The sequence below is a fragment of the Pygocentrus nattereri genome, chromosome 12 (assembly GCF_015220715.1).
Source record: "Pygocentrus nattereri isolate fPygNat1 chromosome 12, fPygNat1.pri, whole genome shotgun sequence".
Taxonomy (NCBI): Eukaryota; Metazoa; Chordata; class Actinopteri; order Characiformes; family Serrasalmidae; genus Pygocentrus; species Pygocentrus nattereri.
Window position 1 is genome coordinate 24895623 of NC_051222.1, and position 27788 is coordinate 24923410.

General features: G+C 40.6%; 1 protein-coding gene across 1 annotated transcript; it reads left to right on the top strand.

Annotated features, from left to right (window-relative positions):
- The first annotated feature begins 9945 nt into the window (after positions 1 to 9945).
- Positions 9946 to 24416, top strand: mxra5a (matrix-remodelling associated 5a). The gene is made up of 6 exons (XM_037543189.1): positions 9946 to 10127; positions 10958 to 11087; positions 11188 to 11578; positions 11986 to 16173; positions 17688 to 18609; positions 21170 to 24416. The coding sequence occupies exons 1-6, from the start codon at positions 9946 to 9948 to the stop codon at positions 23076 to 23078; spliced, it is 7722 nt and encodes a 2573-aa protein (XP_037399086.1). The 3' UTR covers positions 23079 to 24416.
- The last annotated feature ends 3372 nt before the right edge of the window (positions 24417 to 27788 follow it).

Consider the following 27788-nt stretch of genomic DNA (forward strand, 5'->3'; position numbering starts at 1 on the left):
TTCCTGCCTTCTACCCAGCGAGCGCAGCTGACTAATATGTAGCCAAAAAGTCCCATTAAAGGAATAGTGGAGCTTCAAATAGTGCATGCAGATAAGAATAATTAAGAGATTTACTGGAAATATAGAACTCCTACATGAAACGTAAATTTTACAAAAAGAAAATAAAAATCTAGATAGCCAGTCACAATTAGTGTCACCTAGTGCTAGCACTTTTTCACCTTCATGTCTCCTAGTCCTCCTATTGACCCCTCTCTCTTACTGATAGAGCTTTTTTATTAGTAAAGTCATCAAAGACAACAAAACCATAACTGTGTACAGCTACGGTCACCTTTTACACTTTTAAATATGTCATAAAAACCAGAGCCAGTCCCTTTATGTCTTCTGCAATGTAAAATAGCAACTTCTGTGGCAATCGGCATCATCTCAGGAGACTCTGTAAGAGCATTCTTTGGAAAAGGACTCGCAGTAGGAGTAATTCGTATCGGCTGACCTCCCAAAAATGTGACAAGTTACTCCCAAAGCAAAAATGTCATCCTGAAAAATATGAATCCATAACAATGACTATGATCTGATCCAGCATGTTTTAATGTGTCTTACTCTGACTGATTTTTACTATAAATTAACTATAAAATGACACAATCCAGATTATATGTCATTTGTTGCTGCCCAACATTGAGAGTGCTATTGCAGAATATGGCTCAAAACATCACAAAAGCTCCATGGAGTGATCTAAGCGTTTACATGTTCAAACCTCTCAAATTGCCCAACCCCCCAGGATAAGCCTGACCTCATGTCTTAAAGAGCCCACATCCTACATTTTTCTTTTCTTTTATTCTTTCTTTTGAGGTCTAGTGACTGTGACTGACAACAATCCATCTCATTCACAAAACTGAGCAAGACGGTCAACACTGATGTAACATATCCATGTGGCCAGGTGCAAATATATCTAATCTGGACGTTATCTGTATGTGAGACGCATTAAATGACGAGGCTATGGAAAGGCTATAGTTGTACTTTCTCCAGCACTTTAAACATCCACCTTTTCTTAGTGTTCTTATGACAAGCATGCTGCCATTGTCCCTGGAGACAGTCTCCAGGCAGACTATTCAGTTCAGGGTCAGAGGGATTGAGTTAGCCTCATGTTGAGTTCTGCTCACTTGTGATGGGACACAGCAGATGTCCATATGTCTGGGGTGCAAACACATTTCGGTTGGGTTTGTTTTTGATTGTCATGGTGCTTGATCAGACACAGTAAGCCTGCTCTTTCTCCACCTACCTGAGGTGGAAGTCACAGCATGCTCCATTAACGCTTCATGTGTCCTGGGACTATGGCGGGAGTATATTCGAAAAACATTTATCACTGTATCTGTGTCTTTGGTCAAACAACATTTTCAACTTTTCTCAAAGTGAAAATAAGTTAACATATCCTCTACAGAGGATGTGGGGTATCCAAACTTCTACAGGTGGTCTAATTAAGTCTGTTTGCTTTTTCTGCATTACTGTTTTTTTTAGGATTACACTTTTGAGTAGACGACATCAATACTTTCAATTTGATTTCAATTCAATTTTATTTGTATAGTATGTTTTACAATAAAGATTGTCACAAAGCAGTTGTACAGGGATTACACTGCAAGCCAGCTTTAGGAACTGAGTGGTAGAACCGGGGATAATATAAGTGGAGACACTGAAGTTAGTGAACAGTTGGAGTTATCAGGGAAGAATTGGTATGTATATGGAGATTGTGGAATCACTTTTCATGTCACTTTAGAAATCTACACTGGTGATACAAGCTTTTTTCTAAAGCTTGCATTTTTTCTACCCAACACTTACTACACTCAACATCTCACAATCTACCAAAGACTGAGCACGCGTTATGACATCGTGAGGATCCCAAAACAAGTATGATTGATGAAAGGCAAAATGTCCCTCTGGTTAAACACTTCAGAAACGGACATAATGAAATAAATGTAAGGAAAAAAATTCAAATGACTGTCAACTCATGCAGAAGTGCATCATGAAGGGGGTGTTTTTTGTTAAATCAGACTGTGTTACCAGTCTTTTATTCAAGTCTTGTAAATATTTACTTTGGTTCACTTTCTTAGACAAATGAAACACTTAGTCTGGCTATTGTGTGCATGTAAACATAGTGGTTGATGTCAGGTAGTCCAACAAAAGGGCAAGCAAGCAACATGTGGGGGGGGCACATCACATAAAATATGTCTTTGCTGAGCACAATAATGCAGTATGCAGATTCTTGTGAGCAGAGAAAATCAGCAGCTGTTTTTGTATTAAAGCCTTTTTTGCACTGAACCCTTTCAGGCGTTCTTGATTATGAATGATTAGCTTCTTTTATCAATGTGTCCAATCTTTACTATATTTTGTTCTCAGCAAAAATAAACAAAAATTCGTCAATGCTTTAGTTCTCTCGTTAAAGGGTTTTATAGATTTTGTCTCAGGCTTCTCGGCTTTTCACAGTTGACAGGACGTTTGTGGTTAAAAACTAAAATAGATGGAGCCTTTAACAGATTTTTTGTCAGAAATCTGTTGTTAGGAACTATTTCCATGCTTCCTATAGGCATACTTGACTTTCTTGATGTTTTAAATAAACAAAACTTGACAATACTAAGACAAAAAGTTTTAATGAGTAAAATGTGATTAACTGATTTATGGAAATGCAAATAGCAGTAAAATTGTCAAATATTTTCTATCTGTGTAATGTCTAGATAAATAACTAATAAATAAGCAAACACTGATGTTGGACGAGAAGGCCTGGCTCGCTTGAGTGAACTTGAGTGGCATCCAATTCTTAATCCATAGAGTTTAATATGATGTCGGCCCACCCTTTGCAGCTATAACAGCTTCAACTCTTCTGGGAAGGCTTTCCACAAGGTTTAGGAGTGTGATTATGGGATTTTTTTACCATTCTTCCAGAAGCATATTTGTGAGGTCAGACAATGATGTTGGATCAGAAAGCCTGTCTCACAGTCTCTGCTCTAATTCATCCCAAAGGTGTTCTATTGGGTTGAGGTCAGGACTCTGGGCAGGCCAGTCAAGTTGTTCCACACCAAACTCACTCATCCATGTCTTTATGGACCTTGCTTTGTGGACTGGTGCACAGTCATGTCAGAACAGGAAGCGGCCAACTTGGGAAGTTGGGAGCATGAAATTGTCCAAAATCTCTTGGTCTACTTGAAGCAGAGTTCCTTTCACTGGAACTAAGGGGCCGAACCCAACTCCTGAAAAACAACCTCACACCATATACCCCCTCCACCAAACTTTACACTTGGCACAACTGCCAAACCCAGACTCGTCCAGCAGGTTGCCAGAGAGAGAAACATGATTCGTCGCTCCAGAGAACACGTCTCCACTGCTCTAGAGTCCAGTGGCGGCGCTTTACACCACTGCACTTGACGCTTTGCATTGTGCTTGGTGATGTAAGGCTTGGATGCAGCTGCTCAGCCATGGAAACCCATTCCATAAAGCTCTCTATGCTGTTCTTGAGCTAATCTGAAGGCCACATGAAGTTTGGAGGTCTGTAGTGATTGACTCTGCAGAAAGTTGGCGACCTCTGTGCACTATGCGCCTCAGTATCCACTGACCCAGTCATTTTATGTGGCCAACCACTTCATTACTGAGTTGCTGTCGTTTCCAGTCACTTCCACTTTGTTATAATCCCACTGACAGTTGACTGTGGAATATTTAGTAGTGAGGAAATTTCACAACTGGACTTGTTGTACAGGTAACATCCTATCACAGTACCACACTGGAACTCACTGAGCTCCTGAGAGCGACTCCTTCTTTCACTGTTTGTAGAAGTAGTCTGCAGGCCTGGGTGCTTGGTTTTATACAGCTGTGGCCAAGGAAGTGATTGGAACACCTGAATTCAATTATTTGGATGGGTGAGTGAATACTTGGCAATATAGTGTAAGTGATGAGAGATGATGAGAGGTTGGGGCAGATGGGCCCACGAGGGAATTTGTTGACATCTTAATGGACGTGGCTGCACTGGGCTCTTGTTTTGTTCATTATTAGCGGTACAGGCATGGATGGTCCAATTGACAGATCAGGCTTCTGGCTAATTACTAAAGGGGCAGTACGAGGCTAAAAGAAAATTTTGGGGGCCCTGTACCATAGACTGTAGTGCCACTGGAAATACTTGGCTGCTCTGAATATGTGGAGGTGAAGAATAGGTGCAAGTAAACCCAAAGACTGTGCTCCACACAAGACTGCACAGAGGACTGCACATATAATTAATGGTACTAACACAAAAGTACCAGTTTGCTCTTGTAACCAATCAGGAGAATCCAGACGCGTGTGGACAAAACAAACAATACTGGTTTTATTATCACTAATCCAAAACGTGGTTAATGAACAGGCATGGGTCAAAACCAGAAAACGCAGAAAGATCACAATAGTTATCCTAACACCAGATGAACAAAACCAGAAAGGCAAGCCAAAAGATGTGGTCGGTAAATCAGGCAAAAAGGTTACAAAACTCAGATCAAGAGTCCAAAGCAAAGGTACCAGAGGGAATAGCAAAACAGCAGAGTCGTAGACAAGTCAAAAGGTTGGGAATCAGAATAAGGCAATCAATACAAACACTCAGTAAGCTCAAGAAGACGCAATACCTCGCACTGACTCTGACTAAAGCCCGGGCTTAAATACTGTCTTGACTAAACATGTGACAAATATGCACGGGTGAAAACCTTCTAGGAATCAGGGGACTGTGAAGGATGATAGGTAGATAGAGGGTCAGAAGTCACAGGATTGTGGGTAATGTAGTCCATTTCAGATTCCGAGTCAGAAGGAAGATGTGACGTCAGATGATCTCCCGAAGGAGTCTGGGCAATGAAGTCCATTTCAGTCTGAGACTTTGTCCTGTGCATGACAGTTCTCATGCTACTTCTTCATATGAGTGAACACATCAGTTCATTGACAGTAGTTAGTATGCAGTTAATGAGTAGATAAGCTATGAACTAATAACAAATTACAAGTTAACAGTGTACTCTATTATTAATTTATATGCACATAATCAGTTATTAAGTAATACCTTTACTTAAATAAGTAGGTAATGACTTTTTAACAAAAAAATCCAACTTTAATTTGCAATACCACCATTGTATTTACTGAGGAACTCTTGAAGAAGGGCGTGCACATTTAGAGCATAATTCTCCTCATTGTGTATTCAGATCCCTATTAGTCATGATAATGACAACACCTACATGATGTTTTCATGAAGATGTGTGATCCACTTGAAGTGACATGATGATGCATGGCACGTCCTGAGTGGACAAGAACAAGGGCAGTAACCTGCAAACTTTGACTTTGCTTGTTATTTGTTTTTGTAAGCTGTACATGCTTCAGCAGAGCTTTATAAAGACCACCGACTTCACAAGTTAGATCGCTTACACTTACTTCAGTGTGTGTGAGTGCTGTGTGTGTGGCGTGGGAGAATGCAAGCTGCCAGTAAATAACAAGGCTTTGAACCTTGCCTGACCTTTACTTAAGAGGAGCCTTACCCGTTTAACGGGAAGCTGCTTCAGCTTGTGACGAAAAGAGCAAGACATTAACAGAACCAGGTAGCATTTTCACGAACAGCTAAAGAGGTCATTACTGTGGAGGACACACTACAACTATATAGGCTACAAGCTGCTTACTGTAAAGCCTTAGGAGCTAGAATTAATTAAAAAACACACATTCTCATATCATTGCAACATATCAAAACCTTATTTTATATTTGAAATGCCAATTAGAAACACTGTCTGTCCTCTATGCTATGTGAACATTTCATTGCTGGCAAGCAACTGTACAGGAGAAGGCAAAATGTTCTTTTGTTCCTAGTTCTAGTTCATTTCTAGAAGCATAATTCTGTGGTTGAGGTGAAATTAAAAGTCATTCAGAGTGGTGTGATGTGAAATGTCTCATTGTGGAGAAACTTGACTCAAATTTCATTTGGAGAGAAAGTGGGAGTTGCAGTGTTTGGGGGGCAAATACAAGCATTTCATTCATTTCCTCAACAACCAGTGAGCCTCCATGTGTCTTATTACTCTTATAAGGAATGGTGATAATGGCAAAATAAAAAAAATAAAAAATGTATTGCCTTACAACACAATAAATGTATCAAAAAAATACTTTTTTAGACCAAAACCTTCTCAAAACAATTGTAAATAAGTGTCTCAGACATCGGGCAGTGTACCAATTCTTGTAAAAACGTCCTGTGAGGGAGCCTTTAGAGCATTTAATTCAGCAGACATCTGGTTCCTATCACCACTATGGTGGCAATTCTGACTCAGCATGTTTTTCTAGAATGAAGCACTTCACACCAAACCGCTCTGAATGGCTTTGTTTATATCTTTACCTCTTAGTCATGCAGAAATTTGAGAAAATCTGTGGAGCTCCCCTTTAATGCAAAGAGACTGCATTCCAAGTAAATTTGGAGCACTTCTACACAATATAAAGGGCAGCTGCTGTGCTCAGAAGATGTAGAACAATAAAAGATGAAAAATGATGGAGAAGCTTGTTTTTCTTTGGACAGCAATAGTTTATAATAAGAAGGCCTCAAATGCAGATTTGACAAAATAATTCACATTTCTATACATGTTTTCATATAGTTACATGCTCACACTTTATTTTGATAGTCCTATGTAAGTGCTTTTTAGGTGCTCAGACTAAGTATCTAATAAATGCAACTGAACTTGGAGTTTGTTACTAATTTAAGTTTGGGTAGATTATCTACAGGAGACCATCAGAATAAAGAGTGACCAATTATATTTAAGTGATACTTTTTTTAATCCCACAAAAAGGGAAATTCCACCTCTGCATTTAACCCATCCGTGAAGTGAAACACTTACACACACGCTAGGGGGCAGTGAGCACACCCACCTGGAGTGGTGGCAGCCCTATGCACAGCACCCAGGGAGCAACTGGGGGTTAGGTGTCTTGCTCAAGGACACCTCAGTCATGGACTGTCAGCACTGGGGATCAAACCGGGAACCTTCCGGTCACAGGGCCAGTTCCCTAACCTCCAGCCCACGACTGCCTAATAAGGTATTAAATACCTTACTGATGAACTGTACTTTGTATACAGAACATTATTACTATGGAGTAAGCCTGAGTGTCACATGTTTTTCAGTCAATACAGCATAGCTTCTAGTATTTAATACGGCTTCTAATACTTTTCCTCTATAGTGAGAGATAAAAAAAGTCACTGCCACTATTTTAAAACTTCATTAAAGGTGCAGTGTGTAAGATTTAGTGGCATCTAGTGGTGAGGCTGCAGAATGCAACCAGCTGAATGCGCCTCCACCAACCCTCCTTGTCCAAGCGTGTTGCACACCCTACAGTGGCTTGTAAGGTTTTCTGCTGTTGCCTGCCCTGATTTCGTTTTGCTTCTTTGTATTTTTGCTTCTATATCGACAAGGATTCACCCTTCCTTCCTTCTTCTTCTGCTAAATAATAAGTATGATCATCCATTTGTCCAAACTTGTGTCCTCAAACATCTCACAACAAAAAATGGTTAACAATCTCCAGCAGCAACCACTGATGCTTCTTCGTCTTGCTAAGTCTTGCAAATGGCTATAGCTCCATTAAATTTAAGCTACAGCTTCAAAGTTTAAAAAGTGAAAGGCACTGTCTAAAGCCAGTGTTTGGTTTGTCCATTCTGGGCTATTGTAGAAACATGGCAATTCAACACGGCAGCATGTGGTGGAAGAGGACTGGCTTGCTAAACAGATATGAAGGGTTCTTTCTAAGATAATGAGAACACAATTTATATGACAGATGATAAAGGCAAACATGCTTTTGTACACTGTCTTCCCTTTCTGCTAATAGACCCCTCTAAATATTACACACTGCACCTTTAAATAGTGACTTCAGAACTGCGCCTTTGTGATGGACGCAGTGTTACAGTTAAATGTGGAAGCTGAAGTGTTGCTGAGGAAAGCGCATCAAGACTAGCCAATCCGGGCGCAGGTGGGCGGGGCTTGTCGGAAAACGGGTGGGTGGGAAAATATCGCGACACACGCGGATGCGTCGCCAGAAAAAAAAAAAAAAAGTTCCACTCTCAAGTTCCCAAAACTAAACTCAGAAGCAGCTGTGCAGGAGCCGTGCAGACGAGCTGGACTACCGCGCAGCACATACAAACGCGACCCTAACAGCACTGATGCACGGGCATTTGCTCTTAAACTGAGTTTATTTATCCCCGTTTGCTTTCAGACTACACCTCCTGGAACTGCATTGGATGAGCTGAGATCCTGGAACGGGCTAAATCCTCTTCATGAATGAAAACGAGTCGTTTGTTCGTCCTATCATTCCTGCTCGTGCGTCGTGATCCATGCTGCCTGCTGGCACTTTTCGGAGGAGTGATGAATGAAAGTCATGCTGAACTTCAGCAGAAATAGCGCTTTGCTGCCAAAGAGAACGTGAGGTAGGACCTGAGGTGCTGTGTCGTTTACTGTAGCCTAACCAGGATCAACCTGCATAAGAAGCTGAAGCCTGCTTGCAACTCTGGACCGTCCTTTGTGCCAGATATCAGTCTTTCTGCTGTGATGCGCACGTCCCTGTCAGCACAGTCAGTTTTCCACATGTATTCGTCTCTCTTTCTGCATGCATTCCTTTCTTTCTTTTTTGCTTCCTCTGGGGGAAGCTTTAGCCTTCCATGGCAAATTAATATCCCTACTTCATTCGGCCTGTGAAGATCATCAAACTAGCCATCTTACAAAAGAGATCTGAAGTAATACTATAGGACACTTTATACTGTATATACAGTGCTGTATTGTACAGTCTTAAAAAAGATGGCTCTTCAAGAACCATGAGTTCTACATTGCACCATTTCATGCTTAAATGGCTCTTTGCATGCTGAACGGTTCTTCAGATTGATGGAGAGTGTGATTTATATGGATCTATATGGAACCATTTGGGAAAATTGCTCTAGATAGGGTTCTTCTATTGCTCCAAGCTTAACAGCATTATAACAGTAGTGGTGCTATATAACATAAAAAGGTTCTACATAGGACAACTTACATTGCATTCTCCATCAATCTGAAGAACTATCCACCATGCAAAGAGCCATTTAAGCATGAAATGGTTTGATATAGAATTCTTAAGAACCATTAAAGAACCACCTGGTTTAAAAATGTGCTTCCTCAGTAAACTATTGTATTTTTGCCTGGCGTAGGATTCCTGTAGTGCTGTCTTATGGTAATTTAATACTTGTGTAATATTTTATTTTACACTGTAATAAATGCACCAGTCATACATGTTTATGGCTGATTTTGATTTTGTTACAGCCAAACTGGCTGATTACGTATTTCTTATTGACTTATAAGAAATCATGAAACATATGAAACTCACTGCCATCACATGGCCAGTAGTTTCTGGTAGCTAAAGCCACAATGTACATGGCATTATGTTTTTTAATGGGCCAAACTGGCATCGATTCTTAAATGATAAGCCAGTTGCCTATCCAAGTAACATGAATCAAATCAATGTGCTACATTGAGACTGGCTATTCAGCACAATGAACCATGTATAATTATGCAACCTATTTTGGCAAACGTGCAGCAGCAGCATTCAAATATAGTCAGCAGGCACTTATTCACACAATAACATTGCAAAACAGGCAAGCAAAGAAAGAAAGAAAGAATGTCCAACTGAGTGTTTGAAGAAAAAAATGAATCATTCTGATCTTAGTTCCATTCATGCATCCCTAATATTAACTGTTCCAATTTGCTGTGAAATTCTTATAAGAATTCCGAAAGAAATTCCATGAGAAACGCTTCTTGTGTTCCATATTTCCATTGTCTTTTTTCATAAAGGTATAAAGAACTGACCCTAATGCTAACCCTCTGATAAGAATGTGATTTGTTCCACAGAGACTTAGCAAAATTTCATTCTAACACCCGTGTCCGGCTGCAGGAGGAGGCAGCCGCAGCTGCTGGGCTGAAGATGGGCCGTTCAGCCACTTACATTTGGACATTGTTCCTGCTGCTGCAAGCGCTTACAGATTTGGCACAATGTTGCCCGCGGCCATGCGCCTGTCCTCAACCCAGAGAAGTGCACTGCACCTTCCGCTCTTTGCTCACTGTGCCCGCTGGCGTGCCCAAACAAGTGGAGCGCATGAACCTGGGGTAAGAGCCTGGAGACTGAAAAAGGTTTGCCAACAAAGTAATCATTGTTTCCCGTCAAGCGAACAGGAGGAGAGCGCACACCTGCCTTCTAGAGTGATTTACACACTGGCTTACAACTCAGCACATTGTTCCAAGTCAGGATTTACTATTTAGCTTCAATGTTTCACCATTATGAAATGTACTGTATACCTAAAAGTTTGTAGGCAACTATTCATCCAATGTTTTTTTTTTGCGAAATTAAGGGTATTAATAGGGAGTTTTTTACTCTTTGCAGCAGTAACAGCTTCTACTCTTCTGGGAAGGCTTTACGCTGGGGACTGGTTTCCTTGACCCAGATCAAGCTTAATCCTAGACTAAAGATGCTTTTCAGTGGTTAATTGCCATTGACATCACAATTTAATCCTAGACTTTTGCTTAAACTGTGTCCAAGAAAGTGACACTGGATGTTGGAACATTACTGTGAGGATTTGATTACCTTCAGCCACTAAGAGCTTTAGTGGGTTCAGGTACGGATGAAGTCAAAAAAGCCACTCCAGAAGTATTGGGTTGAGCTCCATCACTCCAGACAATGCAGGTCCACTGCTCCACACCCTGATGCTGGGAGTCTTTATACTCTGCTAGCCAACAATTGGCACTGAGCACAGTGACCTTAGGCTGATATGTGGTGGGAAATTGAACACCTGTGTCAGCAATCGGATCAGATTAAAGTCGCTGAATTCACTAATAAGAAGGGTTGCCTGAATACTTTAAGATACAGCACAATATGTATAGCCTAGATCTTCAGTCTGATAAAAGACGTGGCTATTCATTTTTTTTTTTTTTTTGTACAGGTTCAACTCTATAAACCGAATAACTGACATCTCTTTCGCTGGTATGCGAAAACTAGAGCTCCTCATGATGCATGGAAACGATGTTCATAAGATTCCTAATGGGACATTCCGAGATCTGATATCCCTACAGGTGTGGCAAGTATAGTAAATAATTTTATGTCACTCCTGGTTTGTCAGGAAAAGATTATTGACAACAAATACTGTCTTATTTTCCCCTTCTCTTTTCTCAGATGATGAAGATGAGCTACAACAAGCTAAGGGTAATTAGCAGACAAACCTTCCAGGGTCTCTGGAACCTAGCCAGGCTGCACCTGGACCATAACCGGCTGGAGTTCATCCACCCAGATGCTTTCCAAGGCCTCACTTCCCTTCGTCTTCTGCAACTAGAAGGCAATCGGCTCCAGCAACTCCATCCAGCCACCTTTGCAACTCTCTCTGTATTGGGTTACTTCCCTGTGTCCACCCTCAAGAATCTGTATCTGTCAGAAAATGAGTTGACCACACTGCCACAGAGGATGTTAGCTGGCATGCCGCATTTGGAGAACCTCTTCCTGCATGACAACCCCTGGATCTGTGACTGCAGAATGAAATGGTTCAAAGATTGGAGCATAAGTGCAGCAGGTATTTACTGTTTTAGAAGAGTAATGGTATTGTAATTTAAATGTTCAGTAAATGAAAGGCATTTTATTATAGTATCTTAATATATTTATATCAATAATTAAAGCATTCGTAGTAATTAGGAAATTAGGAAACCATTTATTATTATTTTTCGGTTATTAATCTCAAAACATCTCACAAATATAAATTACTGTGCTCACTATTAAAGCAGTGTAAGTTAGCTAGGTGATGAAATTCATACAATGTGGTTCATATGGGGTTAAATGATGCTTCAAAACTGAATGTCAGCTGTTGTTTCCTTTCCTGTAATAATTTAACATAAATAATGCCTGTTAATTCAGTAACTGCCATAGTTCATACCAACATCTCCTTACTCCCTCCTAATCTCTTGTTCTATTTTCTCTCACTAGGTGTTCTCAAGTGCAAGAAAGACAGAGCCTTTGCTGGAGGCCAGCTGTGCCCTGTGTGTTCTTCTCCCAAACATCTAAAGAAAAAAGACCTTCTGGAGTTAGACAATCCAACCTGTAGCAGTCCCATCATCAGCACCCCTCACAGAACCTCTGCTTCCGACACAGAGAGTGAGCTCATGACCTTACAAGAATTTCGACAGCCTCTCGGGAACATTTCACTAGAGCTGTCAGACGAACATGGAAACAAAGTTGATCTCCACTGCCAGGTCAACGAACCCACAGAATCGACCAGAATCAACTGGGACCATGTTAACCCCTATCAGATTATTGCAAACGTTTCACTGAGGTTGGATCTGGAGTGCCCAATTGACAGGACCAACTATGAGAAACTTTGGAGACTCATTGCCTATTACAGTGATGTACCTGCCCATCTGCAAAGGGAGATCATGCTAAGTAAAGATCATGCTAGTTACAGATATCGACAGGATGCGGAAAGGGATGCTCTCTACTACACTGGGGTGAAAGTCAATATTGAGGCAGAACCTGCATGGGTAATGCAACCATCACTGGACCTACAGCTAAACAGACCCCAATCCACAAGCAAAAGGGTTAGACTTGTCCTCAGCACCCATATGACCCAGTTGGTAGAGGCAGAGGCAGTGAGGCAGCAAAGGAGAAGATGGATCATAATAGAGTCTAGAAACAACACCAGAACATCTCAGGCTACTGTTGTGGGCAGCCCTATTCAGATGCATTGCAATGTGCGTAGCTCAGGGAACCCACTTATCAAATGGATGCTTCCCAATGGCTCCAAGGTGGAGGGCCCATACCAAAGCAGTGATAAAAGAATCACAGTGACTCACTCTGGTTTGTTGGACATAAAAGCAGTGGATCACTCAGACTCAGGAGTATATTACTGTATAGCATTAGTCATAGATGATATTAGTATCCTCCCCTTTCATCTGACAGTGGAGGAGTCTTCTAGTCCACCACCTGGAGGCGAGGGGGTAGCGAAGCCTGTGACAAGAGCTGCTGGTGGGCCTGTCTCCCTTCCCTGTTTGGCCTCAGGTTCTCCTGATCCAGATATAAACTGGATCCTTCCTGATAACAGCATTATAAACACAATGTCAAACTCGTCCAAGATGTTTCTGGCCTCAAATGGAACTTTAACCATCCGTCATAGCCAGCTGTCCGACAACGGTTATTACAAATGTGTAGCAGGAAATCAACATGGTGCTGACTCATTAGCCACAAAGTTAACTCTAACAAGGCCTGCTGGAGGGGTGCATATAAGAAAATATTCCAGTAGTCCTCAGCCTGCAGAAGGAGTCTCCACCAAAATAAAAGCCCCCATAGACAATGATGTGGAGGCATCTGGGGACAATGAAAATGGAAAGCCTGAAGAAAAAGCTACTCCTGGGCAAGTGGATACTCCTATTAGAAGGAAGATCCCAAACGTCAGTGTACGGGGTGGACATCCATCTAGAAAATCTTGGAGACGGCCTACTATACCCAGAAGACGAATCATGCCTCCTGGAGCTGAGAGAAGTAACACAGTAGAAAGGAGAAAAGTCAATGTGTCAAACAGTCAGATAGATCCAAAGCGTTGGGCTAATATTCTGGCAAAGGTCCGTGGAGGTGGCAGCAGCCCAAAAACTACTACTCCAATTTCCGTTCAGACAAGCACAAATATATTACAGGAACTTGACACTGCCAGCATAAAGAAATTAGGGTCTTTTGACAGGCCTGAAGGATCATCACCAGATGGTACTACCATCCCACCTCCACAAGAAATATATAAAGTCACAGGGTCAGGAATGCCAACCCAAACTACTGATATCAGCCTGGATATTAGACCTTTGGGGTCTGCAGAACAGACACATATAACATACCAAATCGCTGCTCCTGAAATCAACCCAGATTCAGACTTGTTTACACCCAGCACATATGTCATGCAGACCACGCTTGGTCCACAGCCTACTTTTCATTCCGTGACAAGGCCAGACATTGCAAAGTGGGCTGAACTGAGCACTGTGGGGAGCACAACTTCATATGGAAGTCTTTTTCAAGAAAACCAAAGTCACACAACAGTCAGTAGCAAAGTAACTGAAACAATTCAGAAGTCTGAGGGTGATGATGATGATAATGTTGATGATGATGAAGAATTCAGCATTTCTAAAAGCTTTGGAAATGGGGTAAAGGTTTATCAAGGAGAGGCCGACCACAACCCAATATTGACCACAGCTGTAGCCTTTGAAGAACAAAGCACCGAAAAATATGCTGATGCACGCTCATTTACTGAACCCACCACAACTGCAGCTCAGCAAGCTAGGCAGAACCTAGAAAGACCCACAACTCAAGAGAAACATGGTATTTCACAAATTCCACTACTTACCACTACACCACCAACAAATGAACCCATTTCAGAAAATAACAGGGGAAAGCACACTATCTCAGCTAATCCTGTGCCTTCCTCACGTGCTAGGAATTCATCCAGTTTGAGGCGGAAGAATGGTGGCAGACGGAGGAGGCCTAATAGAAACAAAACTAGATCGAAAAGCTCTAAATCGTCTGCACACGTCACAAATGTCACACTGCAACCCACAACTTTAGCCTCAGTTTCTGAGGTCACTAAGACGACTCCCTCCTCTCAGTCTGAAATAGAAACATCTGCAGGGGCCATGAGCACTGGAGCCAAGGTGGATACCACTGTTCCATTTACTGACAGCCAAGCAACGTCACTAAGCAAAATGACTCATGAAAAGAACACAGTTCCTTTATACAAGGACAGAAATAACCTATCCTCCAATTCTTCACTCCAAGAGAAAGTGTCAGAAGCAAAGGAAACACCCTCATCATATCCCAAACCACCTAAAATATCCATGAGCACCACAACGATAGCAGTGCCTCCATCAATATCTTTAGGTTTTACAGGGCACAGAGAAACAGAGATAAACATAGAAACTATTTCCACATTACCCCCTCCAGTACACAATGCTCTGTTCACAAAAGCCTACACAGAGGGGTTTACAAGCATCCACCCTCCCACTGTTAAACTTTTTGAGGCACAAAAGGAAAGTGCTACAGGACACACAGCTGACACATTCCCAGAGAGCCTTCCCGTGCAGCCGGCAGCGATACCAGGTGTGGGTTCAGACAAAGCAGTGGATCAATTCACACCCAGTGAAGCTGAAAATGTGCCTCCATCCTCTGAACTTGTGAGGGACTTTCCTCTGAGTCCTTTCTCCTCATCTGCCCCGAGTAACCACCATGAAATCACTAAAAGCCATGACTCAGAAATCCCTAGTGGCTCAATGAAAGCAAACCTTTATGAGAGCCCTCAGGTTACAACAGAGGGGCCTGCAATTTCCCAAAGTCCTCAAGGATCTGAGTTAACTGGCATAACACAGCTTAGCCGTGCTTTAACAGATGGAGATCATTCCAAAGAAGGTACAGCCATACCTAGGATGACCATAGAAAAAAAATTACCTCTAAAGCAAGATGACATTCCTATCGTCACTCTAACGAATGTTAAAACAACATCAATAACAACGGCACCATCATCACCTCCAACAAAATCATTTTCAGAAACAACAGCGCCACCACCAACAACAGCAAAGACAGTGAGACTATCTCAAACTGATCCACTTGTATTTTTCCAAGATAGGACTAGTAGTGAGGGGAAGACCGTGGTACCTGACAGTACCAATTACATACCTGACAGACACAAAGAAAGAATTGCTGCAACAGAACAAAAGACTATTAGCAGGCCTGCTATAAACCCAACACCTGATAGAAGCAGACCTCCTGTTTCTCATTCTGCAGATCAGTCAGAAGATACTAAGCCAGATACTGTGACTCACATGATTTTAAGCACCAAAGAGCCAAAATCACAAAACACAGTTAAACAAGTTCCAACTGCTCCCCCAGAATTTCCAGTAGCATCCCGTCCAAGGGTAACCATTCCTGGAAGGCCAAATAGCGAGAATAGAGGTGTATCCACTGTCCACCATGCCTTATCTGGAGAAGTTCAGCAAACGCTTATTGTCCCAGCTAGGAGAAGACAGCCAAAGATTACCAGCACTGATATCAGCACAGTGACAGCTCAGGCTGAGTCGGATGCCTATCTGCCCTGTGTGACTGTAGGAGATCCCAGTCCTTTCCTTTCCTGGACTAAAGTCTCTACAGGTATGTAGTCTTTAATTACATTTTATTACAGCTTTACAGACACTTGCTGTAAACATTAAAAAAAATTGTCAGTTAACATGGCATAATATAATATTGGTTCCTTTTTTTAGTGTTTCACAATAGAATAAATAGATTGCCAATGTTGCCTGATAAAAACACCTAGATCATGCAGCTAATGCAAAATGTAATAATAGCAATGTGTGTGTGTGTGTGTGTGTGTGTGTGTGTGTGTGTGTGTGTGTGTGTGTGTGTGTGTGTGTGTGTGTGTACTTACTACCTCTGTGTGGACCAAATGTTCTGACAATAAAACAACCTGGAATTTTTTAACCTTTTTTTCTGTTTCTCCCTTGACAATGTGCTAATCTTACTATAGATTGACCTTTTAATTTGGAAAAACTAAAAAATCTGAAAGATTGCCTTTTGGTTATTGATGTTAAGGTTCAGGTTAGGTTTTGGTGTTGGTGTGTGTTTGTATGTTCTGATATTTTCAGGACAAATATGTTTTGGCTTAAAAACCAAAGAAAAGCAGACATAACCTACAACATCAAGACAAAAAGACTTTGTAAATTACTTAAAAAAGACTATGTTTATTTTTTTATTTATTTTTTCCCATAGATGCTATGCAGCTTCTCACCTTGTCCTTATCTAGCATTCAACTAAATATTGATTAAATGCAACAGAACTTTGTCATTATTGTTGTGCTCTTTTTAAAAAAAAAATAGATTTAAAATATCATTTTAACAGCTATCATTTGCACTCTGTTAGACTTTCATGACGAATGGAGCAATAGGAATTCTCTACAATTATCTGGGAAAAAAAGTTTCATTAAACTTCCATTCAAAACACTTTTCCCTCTCCTGTAAAGTTACCTTGTAAAGTTGTTGATTATCAACTCGAGTTTCATGAGATAGATTATTAATAATTAAAACATCTGTAGATATTCTGTAGGGGAAAATTTTTAACTGAAATGGAAAAAAATGTTTCTTTTTGGTTACTGAGGTTAAAATTATTATGTATAAGAACTTACATAATATCTTTTATATTGACTGAAAATTTCATGACTGATTTAAATGAAAGGGAATAGAATCTCTTCACATTAAGTTGCATTGAAAGCTAAGAATGTTTTGTTTTCCTTTTCCTTCAATGTTAGTTTTTCATTCAGACAATGACAATATATGTGTATAGAATGTTCATGATGGTGGCGAAGACAAGTCTTAATTCAGAACTAAGCTACTTTGTATTCAGAGCTTTTACAAAAGCTTTGTAATCAAGATAAATATAACTAAAATGAATATGATATAATTTTCCTAGCATTGAGTTTTTACCAGGTTCATCTTCTAACATGACAACCCTTACAGAGTGATTAAAAACCATGTCTGCAATTCATGTGACTTTTGTAAGAGGACTTGTATAGAGTGATGTTGAGTCTCAGTGATTTGAGATACAATCTGATGTGTAATATGTAAATGATCTGCAATATTTTCATATTGTCATGTCACTATATTTCTCTGCAGGAGCCAGCATTGCTCAGAACACCAGGATCCAGCGGTTTGAAGTCCACCCTAATGGCACGCTCATAATCCGCAATGTCCTCCCTCTGGACCGAGGCCAGTACCTCTGTAGTGTCCAGAACCAGTATGGAGAAGACAAGAAGACCGTCACTTTGGTAGTCTTAGCTGAACCGCCCAGAATGTTACAGCCACGTTATCGAGACACAGATGCATACCTAGGAGATACTGTTGAATTGGAGTGTCGTTCCCAAGGGCACCCTCCTCCTCGGACAACCTGGGTGCTCCCTGATAGGGCAATGGTTCATATGGATGCTCCCTCACCTGGTACGCCAGAAAGACGTGTCACAGTCTCAGCTAACGGCACCCTTAGAATTGTATCTGCAACCTACACAGACCATGGAGTTTACAAATGCATTGCTAGTAATGCAGCGGGTGCTGATACTATTTCTGTTCGCCTGATGGTTGCTGCTTTACCACCAGTTCTTCAACAGCTGAGACATGAAAATGTCAGTCTCCCAGAAGGCATCACTGCCTACATGAACTGCAGTGCCAGGGGTGCTCCTTCCCCTACAATCAGCTGGACTACACCTCATGGCCTGCAGCTCCGGCCTTCACAGTTTGTCAGTGTCCGCAATCTCTTTGTTTTCCCAAATGGGACCCTGTATATTCGTGGGGCGAGTCAGGCAGATGCAGGGAAATACGAATGCACAGCTACCAATGCGGTCGGGAGTTCATCAAGAACTGTTAGGTTGACTGTGAAAAACACCATTGCGTTAGCCAGAGCCAGGATTACCTCCTCATCTCCACAGAAGACAGATGTTGCCTATGGGGGAAGGCTGCAGCTGGACTGTGTTGCATCTGGTGATCCAGAGCCCAGGGTCATCTGGAGGACTCCATCCAAAAAGCTTGTGGATGCTCATTACAGGTAATGTAAACATATTGTAAACAACTCAATAAACCAACTCTCAAACATAAATTCACTCAGTAAACATACATGCAGTATTTGATTGTCTGACTTGTCAGGACTTGCACTGACTGTAGCAGTACAGCAACAGTGTACAGTGGTAAAAGAGAGAGCTTTTTTATTTTTGAAATATGTGAACACACTAGTGTGGAACTCACATCTCACATAACTGTTAAGTTAAATCTAATGCACATAAATTAAGAATAAGCACAAATAATGAAACAAAGATTCACTGATTAATCCATTAATGTCTGTCATTAACATTTTAATTTTCCTTTAATTAATATGTGAGTTTGCCTGAATACACATCTGAAATGTTTCAAAATCAATCAAACCGTAAGGCTGAAAAGTTTTAAAGAGGAATTCCTCAGATGTCTTTTCCAAATTTCAGCATCAGTAAACCATTCAGAGGTAAACAAAGTCATTCAGAACACTTTGATGTGAATTGTTTCATTCTAGAGAAACTCAATCACATCATTATTCACAGTTATACGCCACTAGAAGCCATCAGAATCTATGCACAAAAAGTGTATAGATAAAATAAAAATTTGGGCCTAATATATATATATATATATATATAGTTGGGATGTTGTGTAAAACATAAATAAAAATGGAATACAATGATTTGCAAATCCTTTTCAACCTATATTCAATTGAATACATGACAATGGCAAGATATTTAATGTTCAAACAGAAAAACGTTCTTTTTTGCAAATATTCACTCATTTTGAATTTGGTGCCTGCAACACGTTCCAAAGAAGTTGGGACAGGGGCAACAAAAGACTGGGAAAGTTGAGGAATGCTCAAAAAACACCTGTTTGGAACATTCCACAGGTGAACAGGTTAATTGGAAACAGGTGAGTGTCATGATTGGGTATAAAGGGAGCATCCCTGAAAGGCTCAGTCGTTCACAAGCAAGGATGGGGCGAGGTTCACCATTTCGTGAACAACTGTGTGAGTAAATAGTCCAACAGTTTAAGAACAACGTTTCTCAACGTACAATTGCAAGGAATTTAGGGATTTCATCACCTACAGTCAATAATATCATCAAAAGATTCAGAGAATCTGGAGAAATCTCTGCAAGTAAGCAGCAAGGCAGAAAACCATCATTGAATGCCTGTGACCTTCGATCCCTCAGGCGGCGCTGCATTAAAAACCCACATCATTCTGTAATGGATATTACCACATGGGCTCAGGAACACTTCAGAAAACCACTGTCAGTGAACTCAGTTCGTCGCTCCATCTACAAGTGCAAGTTAAAACTCTGCCATGCAAAGTGAAAGCCAGATATCAACAACACTCAGAAACACCGCCGGCTTCTCTGGGCCCAAGCTCATCTGAGATGGACTGACGCAAAGTGGAAAAGTGTCCTGTGGTCTGACGAGTCCACATTTCAAATTGTTTTTGGAAATCATGGACGTCGTGTCCTCCGGGCCAAAGAGGAAAAGGACTGTCCGGATTGTTATCAGCACAAAGTTCAAAAGCCAGCATCTCTGATCGTATGGGGGTGGCATGGGTAACTTGCACATCTGTGAAGGCACCATTAATGCTGAAAGGTACATGCAGGTTTTGGAGCAACATATGCTGCCATTCAAGCAACGTCTTTTTCAGGGACGTCCTGCTTATTTCAGCAAGACAATGCCAAGCCACATTCTGCACGTGTTAAAACAGCGTGACTTCGTAGTAAAAGAGTGCGGGTACTAGACTGGCCTGCCTGCAGACCCCGGACTGTTGAGCAATTACAGTTGTACATCAAGCAAGAATGGGAAAGAGTTCCACCTACAAAGCTTCAACCATTAGTGTCCTCAGTTCCCAAACACTTACTGAGTGTTGTTAAAAGGAAAGGTGATGTAACACAGTGGTAAACACGCCCCTGTCCTAACTTCTTTGGAACATGTTGCAGGCATCAAATTCAAAATGAGTAAATATTTGCAAAAAACAATTAAGTTTATCCGTTTGAACATTAAATATCTTGTCTTTGTAGTGTATTCAGTTGGACATATGTTGAAAAAGATTTGGAAATCATTGTATTCTGTTTTTATTTATGTTTTAAACAACATCTCAACTTCATAGGAATTGGGGTTGTGTGTGTGTGTATATATATATATATTTTGTAGATACTGCAACCTCTGTAAAGAAATTTAAATTGGGAGGTTTCTATTCAGTGAAACATTTCACATTAAACCACTTTAAATGACTTTGTTGAGCATTTGAATTAAATAGACATTTTGAAAAATGGGTAATTTTCTTGAAAAAACATGGATTTTCAAGAAAACAGTAGAAAATTCACATTTGACTGTGAATAAAAGAGAATAACAATTTACATATAATCAGAAAATGTCACGTGTGCTATTTGATGTTCTTCCAGAGTAACTACACAAAATTGTTTTTGACCCACTGAAACAAGTCCTGCCTTATTTTGTCTTAACATATTGAATTAAATTGTTTGACATAAATGGGTTAATTATGCTTGGTAAAAGACTGACTCAATAATTATGCTCTCAAAATGATCTCTTTTCAGCTATGATTCAAGGATCAAGGTGTTCGCCAATGGGTCACTTACCATGCACTCAATAACAGAGAAAGATGAAGGTGATTATCTGTGTGTCGCACGTAACAAAATAGGAGATGATTATGTGCCCCTCAAAGTCAATGTCCTGACAAAACCAGCCAAGATTGAACAGAGGAACCAGGCTAATCAGAAAGTGATGTATGGGCACGACTTGCAAGTCGATTGTGTTGCATCAGGTCTACCAAACCCAAAGATCCAATGGGCTCTGCCAGATGGCACTATGATCAACAGCATTGTGAAGACTGACAGCAGCCGTGGGGGACGCAGCCGCAGGTATGTGGTTTTTGACAACGGCACCCTTTTCTTCAACGAAGTGGGGATGCATGAAGAAGGTGACTACACGTGCTATGCTGAGAACCAGATTGGAAAAGATGAAATGAAAGTACATGTGAAAGTGGTGGCAGATGTACCTGTGATCCGAAATAAAACCTATGAGGTTTTCAGAGTCATGTATGGTAACTCAGTTTCATTGAAGTGTAGAGCCAAAGGAGAGCCTAACCCTACGATCCTGTGGTTCTCCCCAACCAATAGAGCAATTCCTTCAGCATCAGATAAGTATGTGATCCATAATGATGGAACACTGGTCATTCAGAATGTGCAGCGCTTTGATGGTGGCAACTACACTTGTCTAGCCAGGAACAGTGCAGGGCAAGATCGCAAAGTGTCCAGGCTGGAAATCTTGGTCTCACCTCCCGCTATCAATGGGTTGAGAGGTTCCACAAACTCTTTGAGAGTATCAGCAGTGAAGGATCAACAAACATTCATTCACTGTGAGGCTACAGGCATCCCTGTTCCTCGTGTGATGTGGGTTCTCCCAGAGAACGTGGTTCTTCCATCACCGTACTATGGAAGCCGGATGACAGTTCACCGAAATGGAACTCTTGATATACGTTCATTGAGGGTAACTGATGCAGCCCAGTTAACCTGTATTGCTCGTAATGAAGGTGGAGAAGCAAGGCTTGTTGTTCATCTTGATGTAACAGACATTGCAGAGAAACCAAGGCTCAGGAGTCCCAAAACAGAATCTCTCACTCTAACTGTAGGCAGGAGCATGACCTTAAACTGTTCTTTTGAGGGTTCCCCAGCCCCACAAATAACATGGATACTTCCTAGTGGTGCTCCAATAACGACTGGCTCCCAATTTAACAAGTTCCTCCACAAGTCTGATGGAACCTTGGTAATTAACAACCCTGCTCTGTCAGAAGCAGGAACTTACCGCTGCTTAGGGCGCAATGGTGGTGGAGTGGTTGAGAGGACTGTTGTACTGATGGCAGGGCGAAAACCAGAGATCAACAACAAGTACAACTCACCTATTAATGTTGTAAATGGTGAGAGCCTGCAATTGCACTGTCTGTCTACTAGTGACCCTGTCCGCCTTACCTGGACCCTACCCAGTGGAGTAGTTCTCAACCGACCTCAGCGGGCAGGCCGGTATGCCGTTCTACCAAATGGAACACTTTCCATCCACCAGGCTTCTGTCTATGACAGGGGCTCTTACACTTGCCGTGCTGCTAACGAGTATGGAAGCTCCTTGCTTACAATCCCAGTCATTATAATTGCATATCCACCACGGATCACCAGTGGCCCTGCTGCTTCCACATATGCCAGAAGAGGAGTAGCTATTCAGTTGAATTGTGTAGCTGTTGGCATCCCAAAGGCAGAGGTGGCATGGGAGACTCCAGACAGAACACGGTTAGTCATCAGTCATCAGCCACGGATGTTTGGAAACAAGTACTTGCACCCTCAGGGCTCCCTTATCATCCAGAACCCCATGCCGAAGGACGCCGGTTTCTACAGGTGCACAGCCAGAAATGTGATGGGGGTTGACTCAAAGGGTACATACCTTCATGTGTACTAAATAACAATAAATTTGGTTTATTCATTACATGCCCAAGGAACTGCGATGTTATGCTAAGCCATAGCCTTATTTCTAAACTGTCAATGTGAACATGGCTTGCTATAATTCTATATTTTTACTGTTGATTGAAAGTCTTAGCATTAATTTGGCTGAACTATTGTGTCAGTCTCTACAAATAACCAAAGAGCAAAGAGGTGCTATTTACCCTTAATACTAGTGTGATTCATGTAAATAATGCAAACTTTTGATATTTTAAAACATCCTCGTTTTAACTTTTACAGACAATGACAGTTTGTCAAATTGTATAGATGAGAAAGACTATATATTTTTTATTTAATCATGGAAAATAATCTGAGGATATTATTGACATCTTCTATGGCAGTCTATTGCAGAATTGTTTCAGGGATATTAGCCTAGACAGCTACATTGGTAATGTATTTGAATTTTAATTGGGTGTAGAAAAATTGTTTTGAGCTTATTTCACATAGCGCTTTTGAACATATAACCTTTGCTTGTTCCATTACACTTAAAGCTGTAAACTAACATTAACTTGTTAGTCTTGATTACTGTGCCTAGATCAGGCATGTCACTAATTGTAATAATAAACATGGAATAGCAAACATATTCTAACCATAGTAGAGGAGCTTACTAGAGGTCTGCACTGGCATGGAATTGAAGTCCTGTGTTTTTGTATGGCCCCATTGCAGTTGGGTCCAGTGGCAGACCTCTAGGGTGCTTACTAAAATTTCACCTCATTACATACTGTAACATTGCATGTAAAGGCTGATGTACACTTCTGCAATGATGCACATGAATGCATCTGTGTCAAGGCACACTGCATGGTAACTCAAAGAGGTCATAAAGCACATCACCAGGATGTCAACCATGTGTCAGGTGAGTCTGCAGAGCTGTGCATCAGGCAAATGCTGATTGGTTATACCACATACTCTACTTAAAGCAGAACTAGAAAGTCAAGTGAAGTAGCTTGAAGATTGGCTGGTAGAAGAGGTGCAACGTTACAAACATTTCTATGGCTCATCTTTAAAATATTCCAAATGATATAAAGCAAATAATAATTACAGAGGAGAAACTTGTGGTTCAGACACTTGTGTGAACATGTACCAATGCAGAGGTATGATTCGGCCTTAGGATTGTTTTATATATGATGCTAACATTTTCACAAAGAAACTGTTTGAGCAGAATCGTTTGTGGTTGTTTAGGCTGCATATACTGCTTTCATGTCCATGGAACTCCCTAAGGAGGCCTATTTTTGTATTCCATGCTCTTGATTTAACTTATTTGTCTTTTGAAGACGTGTATTGAGATGTATTGCTATTTTGATTATCTTTAATAAAGACAACTTGAAAAAAACAACCTACTTTAGTCCTCCAGCTAAAGTTTTTGATTACAGATAATCCAGACCATGAAATATTATATGACAATGAAGTAAAACTTCCAGTTAAAGCACACAATTTCGGCACCATCTTGCTTTCCAGTATAGACACAAGGAATGAGTCAGAAGCCTTTCTACATTGTTATGCTCTCAGGAAGATCATTAAAACTCATAAATGTTACATAGGCCAGTTTCCATCTTTGCTTTAATAAGAAACTGGTCAAGAATAAGAAGAAAATGTTGTGACAAGCAAGTGACTATTCAGGGGAAGTCTTCACTGGGAGCTATTACACAGTAGATTGCGTTCCAAAAAATGAAAACATCTGGATTCATGGGGGAAATCTCACATTCTTTTTCCATACTTACAAGGTAAAAAAGTCTCTTGTGAATTCAAGTCCCACATATGTGATCATTACAGGTTTTCAGGGATATGGATGTACTTACTGGGGAATTATAGGGGCTGATAATTAGAGTTCTGGCCCTTGAATACTGAATAGAACTATCCATATGGAAGTTATTAACAATTAACTTACTAATATGTAAATCTCTTGAGTTGAACTGACACAAGCTGCCAGGCATTTTCAGTCTTCATAATGTATTCCATTACCCAATGCATGTCATAATCTATATATTTTTAAGAAGATATTTAAATTTCAACTTTAAGCTACCTGGATATTGATGTATACAATAGCTTCTCAATAGCATCTCAGCTGACTATAATGCAGGCTTCCATATTAATATTCAAAGTACTGCAGACCACAGCTTTCATCAAATGGCAAGCGAATATCAATTCTGTTCCAATTAAGTAAGCTTGTATTCACTTCATCTAGTTCTTTCCACTTGGAAAATTCATAATGTGGTGATGAACAAACTGCTGGGTTATTGTCATTTTTCCAAGGGCTACAATTGAATAAACTTGAGGCACACACTGAGAAAGTGCTGGGCAACTGTGTAATTTAAAAGTGACAACTGTGACTACCCTCAACACAGAGTTTTCCACATAGATGTCACAAGGAAAAATGAGGAAAGGTGTAATTTTTCTGAAATGGAATAAGGCCCAGATACTCGAGGGCTGGACACCAGGGTACTTTGGCCTGCCAGGACTGGGATGAAGTGATCTATTGAGTACTGAATACTGAATATTTCAGTTTAGCTGTCTAGCTCTCCTTCCTGCTTTCAGGATTTGTGATTTTGCACCTTGGTCCCAGTGGTTAATTGGAAAGATTGGAATATATTAAAATGCCATTTAACTCACAATTCATTAATGTCTCTGTACTTTACTGGAACAAAGTTCTAGTTAAATGAGACCGTAATAGAGCTTTGGCATCAAACACATGTAGATATGGTATAAAAAGAAATAAGATTATACTTAAAAGTGTAGTATGTTGGTGTATGCGCAATGTTACGGAAATGTTGTTAGGATGCACAAAATACATGGATGCAATCAAAGCAGACAATTGTAGAATTCCAAATATGTCTGCTTGTGCCCAGAGGGTAAGAACTTGTCAATGTTTGGGTCTTTCAGCTTTCGAAGCATCCCAATGTCCTAACCTAAACCTCATTAAAATATGCATGTGACAGAAGAGGTCCAAAAGTGAAGATTACAACATCTGAAGACTTGAATGTTGTCAGTTCTCTGCCTCTCATCTCTAAGACATTTTTTAAAGCTTTTAACCCATGTTTTCCAAGGATGATGGAAAAGACAGAAATTGGGCCTTCTGGATTTTAATTAGTTGAGGCTCTGGGATCCTGAATGGCATAAATGTATACATTGCAATATATATATATATATATGAAATAATATGTAAATGAAGTATATTTTTAAGAGAAATAATTAAGTTCTTAGATTACATTGCTTTATATATTTATATATATATATATAGTCTGCCCTGCGATGAACTGGCGACCTGTCCAGGGTGTATCCTGCCTTTCGCCCAAGGACGCTGGGATGGGCTCCAGCACCCCCCCCGCGACCCTGACGGAGAAGCGGCTTGGAAAATGGAAGGCAGGATACACCCCGGACAGGTCGCCAGTCCATCGCAGGATAGATATATATATATATATTGATATATATATATATATATATATATATATATGTATATATATATATATTTATTTATTTATTTAGTTGAGGGGACCATCCACCCCCCCCCCTCCCCGCACCACCCCTTTCTCTACAGTTTCAACAATTCTAACACACTTCATCTCTCAGATAATTATACCACATTCCTGAGTTGGATCGGGTGTGTTGGGGCAGGAAACAGGTCCCAGGAACTAAACTAAGAAATCACAAGCCAGCAGTGAATGCGAGACATTAAAGTGTGGTTTATTCAGAATGTAATATGAGTTGTATTCTCTAACACGATGAAACAGTTTCTTAGAGTTCATCATCTTTTTTCATCAGTCGTCCATAAGTTTTTTTTGTTTTTTTTTAGACTAGCATGTACTTAATTTGTTCAGGGTGTTTCCTGCCTTCTGCCCAATGACCACTGGGATAGTCTGCAGCTGCCACTGCAACCCAGAAGGATAAGCGACTTAGAAAATGTGTCTGTGTATAGCATCTACTTAGCATGTTGCTTTTGAAAGGGCAACATTTGGAACATCCAAATTTAATAAGATGTCTGAACGTCTGTAAGTCATAGGCTCTCTGTGGTTATCGGCGTTATATTACAGATTAGTCTTCATGTGTGGAACAATCTGGTCTATAATCATCTTAAGATGGAGGCCTTCCACAGTGGCTTACGGTTTATTTGGAGCTTCTTTAATTAATGGAAATCAATGCTTTTCTTTACACTTATTTGGATTTATGTAGCGATATTAACCCCAGTCTTATTACATAGCCAGTCGGAGTATAAACCCAGTTCTAAATATGGGGCACCACAGCATATGTGTTCTCATCAACATGCAGATGTGGTTCATTGACCCTAGGACAGAGGAAGATGGATGTTGACTTGAGCCATATGGAGATGCTTTAGGCATTTCATTTTTCAAGGCTATAATGGGAATTAAAAACCCACTGCTGTTGGAGACCCAGCAGGCACATTCACAACAACAAATACACAAGACTATGAACATTAGTTAACGCTATTGAGCTGAGCATTGCGTCTACAGTTCATTGGGAGAATATGGTGATGGCCCTCTAAACATATATCTACTGCCAGAGGACTGAGGCACTGTGATTTTTTCAGACTTAATGCACAAGTTTATTCAGAGAGCAATTAAAAATGATAGTGCTTGATGTTTTTCATTGGCCAAAATATAGTTTGTGGCACAAATAAAAATCTTTCTTGTGCCGTTTTTCAAACAGCATTGAGAAA

Excerpts from the sequence above, each read along its gene's own strand:
- mxra5a (XM_037543189.1), top strand. The coding sequence starts at position 9,946 with ATGGGCCGTTCAGCCACTTACATTTGGACATTGTTCCTGCTGCTGCAA. Across the intron at positions 11,088-11,187 it reads GAGATCTGATATCCCTACAG|ATGATGAAGATGAGCTACAA; the intron begins GTGTGGCAAGTA and ends CTCTTTTCTCAG. Across the intron at positions 16,174-17,687 it reads CTGGACTAAAGTCTCTACAG|GAGCCAGCATTGCTCAGAAC; the intron begins GTATGTAGTCTT and ends ATTTCTCTGCAG.